General features: G+C 42.9%; 1 protein-coding gene across 2 annotated transcripts in view; it reads right to left on the bottom strand.

Annotated features, from left to right (window-relative positions):
• LOC115411038 (piezo-type mechanosensitive ion channel component 2-like) overlaps nucleotides 1-9,380 on the bottom strand; it is an 88,843-nt gene that overhangs the window by 27,233 nt on the left and 52,230 nt on the right. Inside the window, exons 26-37 of one of the 2 annotated variants that reach the window (XM_030122971.1) lie at nucleotides 8,504-8,660; nucleotides 8,310-8,406; nucleotides 8,033-8,198; nucleotides 6,098-6,187; nucleotides 5,439-5,590; nucleotides 5,250-5,368; nucleotides 5,048-5,168; nucleotides 4,887-4,958; nucleotides 3,108-3,274; nucleotides 2,117-2,529; nucleotides 1,491-1,769; nucleotides 1,317-1,418 (exon numbers count right to left, since the gene is read on the bottom strand). In XM_030122971.1, the coding sequence (XP_029978831.1) occupies nucleotides 1,317-1,418; nucleotides 1,491-1,769; nucleotides 2,117-2,529; nucleotides 3,108-3,274; nucleotides 4,887-4,958; nucleotides 5,048-5,168; nucleotides 5,250-5,368; nucleotides 5,439-5,590; nucleotides 6,098-6,187; nucleotides 8,033-8,198; nucleotides 8,310-8,406; nucleotides 8,504-8,660 (1,935 nt within the window). The remainder of the gene's footprint in view (nucleotides 1-1,316; nucleotides 1,419-1,490; nucleotides 1,770-2,116; nucleotides 2,530-3,107; nucleotides 3,275-4,886; nucleotides 4,959-5,047; nucleotides 5,169-5,249; nucleotides 5,369-5,438; nucleotides 5,591-6,097; nucleotides 6,188-8,032; nucleotides 8,199-8,309; nucleotides 8,407-8,503; nucleotides 8,661-9,380) is intronic. The other variant, XM_030122972.1, reaches the window with a different exon arrangement.

Genomic DNA, 9,380 nt, shown 5'->3' with positions numbered 1-9,380 from the left:
GGAAAAAGAGATCCTGGCTCTCATATGGGCGTTACAGCACTTTGAAGTGTATGTTGGTTCAGGACCAGTGGTGATCTACACAGATCATAATCCTCTCACGTTCTTAAACTCATTGCGGTGTGCAAATCAGAGGCTTACTCGTTGGTCGTTGTGTCTCCAATCGTACACTTTGGATATAAGGCATATTAAAGGGAAGGACAACCTGGTGGCTGACGCCCTGTCTCGTGCTCCTGTTTGAGTTTTTTTCTCCACTGCTGTCCTCTTTTCTCTCTCAGTTTGCTTCCAGGTACCAGTTGCTGGGAGGGATGAGAGTCATGCAGGTGATGTAGAAAGATAAGAGACGATGATGTTTTTCCTCACATTTGTTAAATAGTGGGTATTGGGTAATGTAATATCTAAAATTTTCATTCTTGGTAATTTATCGTGGCAGATTGATTCTCAGGGTTCCTAGTCGGACCCTGTTTTGATGGGGGGGGTGACGGCCCTAGGGCCTCTGTGCTGCCTGTCTGTGGATGTGCTACCTTCTCCTGCAGTAGCTGCGTTGTGTCAGTGTGCGTGAGGTGGAGCCTGGGAATGGGAAACATCTGCGTCCGTGGTTCCCAGTCTATAAAGGATGGCTGTCCAGACCGCGCTCTCTCTCTCTGCCACTGGCTGGATGCTCAGCCCGAGCCACCTTTGTTTTTTTTTTATTGTACTTCGTGTTCTGGTTATGGTTTCATTTGCACTTATTCGTTACTTTGTAAAATAAATCACGTTTAGCATTGATCATCCGTCCTCCGTTTGATATTTTTGTTGTGGTCCCCAAGCCAGACCATAACAATATACAAATAAATCTGCCTTGCCTTGCCTAGCAGCATGTGCACCCTTCACTTTTCTGATTGCCACCTCATATATGATTGTCTGGAACTGGCCCCGTTCAGAGTGGTAGGGAAAACTGTAGTTGTCTATTTCTATCACTGTGGTCATGTTCACACTATAAACAAAGCACTCCGCTGAGAGATTGCTGAGACCACCTCTTCCAAGCGGTCTCAGCTCAGATGTTTTGTTCTGGAAACAGAGCGCGATTACTGCTTTCACATATGCCCAATCAAACCGAGCCAAAAACTTGTTCCGGAACAACTGCTCCAATCAGTCCAGGTCTGAAAACACCCTCAGTGTCTTTCCATGACATTAATGTGACCTGAAGCTCAGTCCACACAGCCAATGGAAAAGTCCCAACTGTGGACCTGTAAACCTGAAGAGCATGGGCCGATTCACCTGCAGTCTGTTTTACAAGCTACCTGTTCTTCTACATGAGGAGACTGTCCCACACTCACCTGGCGGCCAGGATGTTGTAGAGGGCGTAGCACAGCTGCAGCAGCTGGGGCTGGTTGCCGTAGAAGCGGTCTGACGCCTCCAGCTCGGTGTCATAGAAGGTCCTGATCACAGAAACACAGCGTGAGAGTTGGAACAGTGTTCAGGTAGATTAAAGGAGGATCCACCTGTCTCACCTGTTCCTCAGCAGCTCGCTTGCCGTCAGCTCTTGAGTACGAGACGCAAGCGGACAGGAAGTAGAGGTAGAGTCAGACAGGACGTCGCTCCTGTCCTCTGCTGTTCGCCTCCTGAACTCTGACCTCACCTCCTCCTCTTCCTGCTGGAGGTCGAGACCAAGAGCAAGGCTGTAGGACGGAGGCAGGAGGACGGAGGCGATGGAGGTCGGGGAGGAGGTGACGGTCTGAGTCGGCCAAATGTCGACAGGAAGCTGCTCCACAACTTCTCCACTGTTCAGACTGAAATAATGTCCAATAGTTCCATGTGTGTAAGCAGAGGAGGAAACCTGATGTGTTTCACTGAGTTACAACTTCAATTTCATACTTATCACCAAGTTAACATAAATTCATTCAAAACTATACTTTGTCTTTCCACTACAGTAAACTGTATTTTACCATTTTAAACTAAGGTGAATGTTTGCAGCTGGAAATATCAAGAATGGGACAAAAATCACATGTTCAAATCAAACTAAAATATCAATTAAGAACATTTTATAAACAACTAAAACCTCATAAAACCAATAAATATAAATAATCAGAATATGACATAGTAATGATTTCTCAATTTGATCCGATTAAAGACAAACCTGTGATGACTGATTCCTTCTTCTGATGATGAACACGATGATGAAGACTCAACTCTCCTCATCCTCAGCAGTCTGGGTCGGGACCTCTGGCTGGTTTTCATGACTGTACATTCTGGTGTCACTGGTTGAACTCCCTCTGCTGGACCTGATTCTAATGGAAGTTCTGCTGGTCCTGGTTCCGATAGATCGTCTCCTCCTGGACTCACCTCTGGTTTCTCCTCTGCTGATCCACCTCCTTTTTCCTCTTCCTCTTCTTTCCTTTCCACTTCATTGTCCTGCTCCAGTATTCCTCCTTCTGCTGAGATCTGCCTCTGTTCGTCATGGGAACTGAAGTCCAGACCTGACTCTCTGGAGGATTTCATCATCTGTTCCTGGTAGTAGATGTGAATTGCCTCTCTAGAAGGCACGTGACCCTAAAAACAATAAAAAAAAAAATGAAGCAGCTCTGCTGGCTTTGTTGAAGCGTGTCTTCATCAGCTGGTTCATCAGCTGGTTCAGGCAGGTCCATCTTAAAATGTAGTCAACAGGTTTTACTGATCCTTTTCAGTGGCTTTCAAATGAGATAAATATTACTTTATTTGGGAAATGACAAAAATGCATATTTACACTAAAATTATGGACTTCCTGTTTGGTTCAGGATAAGGCTCCTGATACATATGTCAACCACACATGGTCCATTTTGGTCAAAACTTTGGTCAAAAAGTAGTGGGGGCAGTAATGAGCCACTAGAAAAACAAGAGCAATCAAAGGAAAGTCATCATTTTCTTTAGTTTTCATTTCTGATGCTTTTAAGTTATTAACTGACCATCGAAGTCAGCTGGGTGAAGACTTGAGGAGTTTGTTAATACAACACTTAAAACCACTTCTCTTTGAAGAAGTTCTGTAAATTCAGTTAAAATCTGTGACGTATTTCGATGGAATCACTCAAGAATTGTCATGTTATTTTCTGTTGACACCCTCCTCCTGTCTGATCTGAAGTCCATGTCCATACCTGCTTGGCCTGCTGGGTGAGCATACAGTGCTCGATGCGAAGCACGGTGGAGATGTCAATATGCTCCTGACACAGACTGCTGAGCCAGGCAGTCAGAGAGTCCAGCAGAGCCGACAGCAGAACCCAGCAGAACCGCAATGTGTTGGAGAGCCGACGTAACACTGTGTCTGAAACACACAACAGGTCATCACCAACCAACAGCAGCCAACATGAACAATAACCAACCAATAGCAGCCAACACCATCCATCACCAACCAACACCATCCATCAATATCTATCACTGTGCTCTTACCATCTACTGCTGACACTGTTTCTGACCATAAATATTCACGTGACAAACCTGAAAATGTGTGGTCTTTCTACATTGCATGGATTATGATCCTAGTTAATCTCATTGCTCCAGTTCAATCATTTGTTCGATTTGTCTTGAACTCAGTTAAAGCTCTACCGTATGATGTGGCATTTTTACACTTTTCTTTTGTCATCTTAAAATGCTCCTAATAAGTGTGTGTCAAACTAAAATGTAAAAGAAATCCGCCAGGTATTGAAACTCAAAAATGTTTAATTCTCATATATTTCTGATAAAAGTCTGACCAATCATTTTATTCGGTCCGAATAAAATAATTGGCCGAACCTGACTGAGCCTCCTGTCAATCATCCATTACGGCCGTCCAGCATCCGATCCATTATCGCTGTCTCACATCCGATATGTGTCCCTCTGAATCTGACACTTCACTGGCGCTGCTTCTCCTGTCACTGACCACAGTCTACTGACCACTGACCACAGTCTACTGACCACTGACCACAGTCTACTGTCTAGGATGTGTTTGGATAAAACTGACATGCACATGTGGAAGGAAAAAAACGGATTTATGAACAGAAACAACAACTGAGGGGAAGAAACGGGAGTCTGATGAATGAAGGATGGAGATAAAAGTCCGGAAGTCAGCTGTACTGGACTGAACAGGTCTGCATAAAGCTCAGCTTTTCTGACGGTGGGACTCATACAGGTACATGTACATGGTGTCACACAATGTATGATGATGTAGGATGATAAATGTATGGACTATGAAACCTCAAATGTCCACGGAAAATTCGCGGAGGCCGCGCGTTCACAGTGCGCGCGCCCATCCCCTGGGCACTGCAGTGAAGACCCTGACCCAGTACTGCACAGACCAGGTCTACTGATGGAACAGGAGCCGCGGGCCTGCGGCAGGTGGATGATGTATCTGATTACTGAGGGAGGGGTCCGCGGACACGCCAAAACGGACCGGACCTCCACCTCTGCTTCCTCCTCCGTTTCCATCACGCATCAGATGAGAGGAGGAGCCTCAGAGCTCAGGCAGAGGGAAGGGGGTGGGGCTTTGGAGGGAGGCGGGTTGTTCATGTTCAAACTTTTACTAAGTGCTGTGAGAAATGCCACATCGGTAGGTAGAGCTTTCATTCAGAGTTTGGTTCATTGTCTGATTATATTGGACTCTTTTCAGACTAGTTTAATCAGACAACAGCTTCTTTCTAATCCTGTTTCATTTGGTAAAATCTGATCATTTCTTCTCTTTTTAGTCTGGTTAATGCATACTCTGGTTTGTCTTTTATTATGTCCTCCTTTGCTGTTTGTTTGCAGTGTTTTCATTGCCAAAACCAACAGGCCACTGTGTGTTCTCTGATAGATGGAAATAAGTCATTAGGTGTGTGAAGAAGTGCCTCCTGATGGAACATGTTGGACTTGGACAAACACCCCACACATTTTGAACACAACCATAATGTAACAACCCAAACCTGGTCCTTCCTCCGTCTCCTCATCCTCGCCATCATCCTCAGTCTCCACTGACACCTCAATGACTCCTCCTGCTGGACAGGAGTCACATGACACACAGTGAAACAACATTAAGAAAGATGACTGTTAGTTATGAACATATGAGCCTCCTCTTCCTCCTCACCCCCTTTCTTCTCCTCCCTCCTGCTCCGTCGCTCAGATGATTTCCTGTTCAACAGTTTCTGATGGTTGCTGCGAGCTCTCATCGCTGTTCTGGAGTCAGTTATCCAGGCGTGGTAGACAAACTGACAGAAACCATGTCACCATCAGTTACATCTGACTCCAGTTCATGTTTGTCTTTTTAGTCTGAAACCAATGGGACTCACCTGGAAGGCTGACTTCTCAGGAAGTTCCTCCTCCTTATTCCCCTCATCCTCTTTTTTCTCCTCCTCTTCCTCCTCCTCACTGTCAGTCTCAAACAGGTAGTAATCACCACTCCTCACCACTGCAGACAGAATAACAGATTAAATATACAGACAGACAGATGGATAGAATACAGAGGTCATGTGACTCACTGGAGGCGTGGTTAACCCAAGGCCTCCACCACTCCTTTGGCTGCTGCCCCTTCTTGTTTTCCTGACCAGTGTGGGAGCTGTCATGGGTCAAACTGAGCATCTTCTCTTTTCCTCTGCGGAACTTCTGCTGTCGAGATTTAATCCTCTCCATCCTGAAGTGAACGCACCGACAGGAAATGGTTTAGGGGGGTGACCATCAGAACCTGGTATTCATTAGACCAACAAATACCTGGATTTATCTAGAGCAACTTGACAGCACCTGCCCAGAAAAATCAAACTTAAAGGCTTTATGGTCAGGTTAAACTAGACTCTGGTTCGTCTTTCTAGTCCTGGTTGTGTTTAGCTGCTAGTCTTCTCATTGACTCTGGAACAAACACCTGAAAGAGCGTGTAAGATGGTACTGGTCATGTGTTGGAAAAGCCAGACAAAAGCCAGAGAAATTGTGGAGCTCTTTTTGTGCGTTTGAAGAGTTTGTCAGTCTGTCAAAGAGGAGCAGTAAACAGGTGAGATGATGGCCCAGATGGTGTCAGTTTGTGGTCTACATGGGTGGTCTACGTCAGTGATCTGCATCAGTTGACTCTGTTGGTCTGTATGTTCTGACCCATCACAATGTGTCTAGACCTTCACTGGTCCTGAGTTTATGACTGTTCAGGTCTTACTGTCTTTTCAGTAGGTCCATGGAGGTCTTCTCCACCTCCAGTCGTGCTCGAACAGCTTTCACTGTGGATGCCTCAAAGAGCTCCGCCCCCCTGCAACATACACATTAAAATACACTAAAACATATTTTTGAGCTTGAAGCTGAATCATGACACAACCATCAGTTCCTCCAGGAAGTCATGATGTTGAAACAGCTGATCAATGCAGCTGTTCTTCAAAGTTTAGTCTAAGTACTCTTCTAGGTACTTAGACTAAACTTGGGTATTTTAAATATAATAATAATAATAATAATAATAATAATAATAATAATAATAATAATAATATAGAGTTGAATAATTATTTGTGTCTCCACTCAAACCAAAATAAGATCTAAATAAGACAAACCAAAAACTGTCCAACCAAAGACTGAGTGAACCACATGTATAACAAATGTTTAAAACACTTTTTCAGGCTTTATTTAACACATATCATACAACATTAGTCTCACATCTTAATGAAGTAAAACATAAATCTCCATCTACTGCAAATAATAATTTGGAGACAGTTCAAAAAAGCTGTTGACTATATATACCATTTTAACTAATCAACTTATCATAATTGGTGTCCCTCGTTCAGATTCAAAATGAAAAACAGATAAGAACAGCGGTTCTGTCAGGTTAAAGTCCTGTTTTTTGTTAAATAAATCTTAAGTTCTGTCCTCACCAATACAAATATTATTAAACATCTGCTGTTTTACTAAATATCTTTGTCCACATGACAACATCAAACTGTCTACAAACATCAGGTTTGGGCCAAAAGTTGTTGTCCAACCTGTGGATACTGTGGATAATACTGTAAGGAAGAAAATATGTGTCCTGGTCTGAGAACACAGAAGGAACCCTTCTGTTTGTGAGCACAGAAGGCACCCTTTTGTTGCTGTTCCTGCCGAGTTAACCTGTTTAGCATTAACCACTGCTGTTTTGATAATATATTAAGATGCCTCCACCAAGTCTGAGAAACTTACCCTCCTTCCACCTAGGTGAAAATCTTTGCCCCCTTCCTGGAGTGCAACCCCCTCCTTTTTCCCTTGAATGTAAATTTCCTGGCTCCTTCCTGAAGTACAACCATTTTTTCTTTATTTCTTTGTTTATCTTTAGTTTTCTGTTGACTGCTTTGAAGTAACTGTATAAATACCATCTGAAAATGTAGATTCAGGGTCAGACTACCTAAACAGACTCTGTCTGCATCAGTACTCTCACCGTGCTCTGGAACACTAAATAAAGCTACACTCATTGCAGCAGACTTTGAACCAGGTTTTGAGTTTTTCCTTCAATAACTGGATATATCAGACTCAGAGGCTTTAATCTGTCCTGTAGGTGTCATTCAGTTGTAAACTTGTGTTTCCTTCGGTGTTGGTTATGGTGTTTGAAGTGTATTTTTTACATGATGTGTATTTGTCCATAATGCTGGTTTGGTCCTGTCTGTCTCCCAAAGGTATTGGTGACCTCCATCCACTGCAGGTCATGCACTGACATATACACCTGGATCTGATGTTTCAGGTGCAGCTTCATCACAGAAATACATAACAGCCATGAACAAATTGGGCTGAAATGACATCAATGACCAACTTGTATGTTTTACATCAACACAAACCACAGTTCAATAACATATGCTTTGGAAAAAGAATTCATAATCTACTAACACACTTTATACATATGGATGAGAGGAACAAACACAGAGAAAAATAAACGTTTGGTAAAACACCTGCACCAGTGTGGACATGAGTGTCTTTACAGAGAGGAACATAACAGCTGAGTTCAGATTCCCTCTGAGAAAAGATAGTTTCATAAACCTTTCTAATCATCCATCTTCTGCTGCTCGTCCAGGTCCAGCTGTAGGTCTGGAGTTTCCTGAAAACAGTGACTTGTCCAGATGTGCAGATGTTTGTGTGTTTTTACCTGGAGGCCAACAGCTGTGTGTTGTGCAGGTCAAGAACCACGTACAGGAAGTAGTGACTCCTGAAAACTCTTCTCTGCAGCAGCAGGAAGCAAAAACAGACACCATCCCAGATGATGCCTGCCTCATCGCTAGGCAACTCACACTGTTTACTGCTCTGCTGCTCCGCTAAAAACAACAACCACAGATAAACAGGTCTGACTCCTTGGACTGTTATTGGTTCTATTGGTTGTGACCTGGAGAAAGTAGTTAAAGAGGCAGATTTCAGAGAGTCCTTACGTTTGGTGTATCCTTTGATGGTGCAGGCCAAACTGAAGAGCTGAATGAGCCAACAATGATTTAACACCAACGACTTAATGAAGCCACAGGCCAGAATCTGACAGACAGATAGACAGGTGAGAGACAGACAGATGGCAGGAAGCAAGTTTCACCACTGGACACAATGGATGACTGAGTCTGTTGTGTTGTCGTACCGACAGGATGTTCTTCATGGTGATGACAAACACATTGTATCCAATCAGACAGTCCCAGTAAACCAGGATGGATTTAACCGGTTTCAGTAGTAAGTCTCCGCCCACCAACAGAAAGTAGAAACAGGCTACCAGATAACCCATACAGAAGATACTGATCCTAAAGGAGGTAGAAACACAAACCACTTTCACAGAATCTCCACAGTGTTTTAAGTTTAACCGTATAACTTCCACCGACTGCACAGTTTCACTTATCAGTTTGTTTTATGTAAACCATGACCACTTGCACATGATTCAATCAAATTCTCCTAAATAAAAAAAGACAAAAATCAAAGGTGCGGTCCCACCTCCTGTTATAAAGTATAAATAAATGTCCATCCTATAATTATTCCTTTAGTTCATAAGGGTTCATAGTTTAAGTAATCCATAATTGTATTCCACATCGTGAATATCAAAGCATAAGGGCAATTTGTCACTATTTGCAAACCTTGCTGCTAAAATGAAATTAATAATTTCAGCTTCAATTGGAAAACACATTTGCTTCAAAGACAGTTCTGCCTTTTATTACCTCGCCCACCTAAGGGGAGGCAAGAGGTATTGTTTTTTGGTTCAGTTTGTTTGTTTTTTTGTTTGTTAATGCTTTAGCAGCAAAACTATTGGTTCAATTCATACCAAATTGGGTTTATAGATTTCCAGTGACCGAGAATAGTTGTCATTACATGTTGGGAGAGGTAGGTCAAAGTTCAAATTTTTTAGGATTTTTTAAAAGTCTTCCCATTTACTCATAATGGGTGAAATACATGCAAGGGGGAAGGTTTGTTGTGCCTGGCACCACACGTTCCTCTATGTTTTTGCTGTATTCTTTTTTTTTTTTTTAATT

Source organism: Sphaeramia orbicularis, chromosome 20 (genome assembly GCF_902148855.1).
Source record: "Sphaeramia orbicularis chromosome 20, fSphaOr1.1, whole genome shotgun sequence".
NCBI classification, from domain to species: domain Eukaryota; kingdom Metazoa; phylum Chordata; class Actinopteri; order Kurtiformes; family Apogonidae; genus Sphaeramia; species Sphaeramia orbicularis.
Note: the sequence above shows the minus strand (reverse complement) of the source record. Positions and strands in the feature narration are given on the sequence as shown.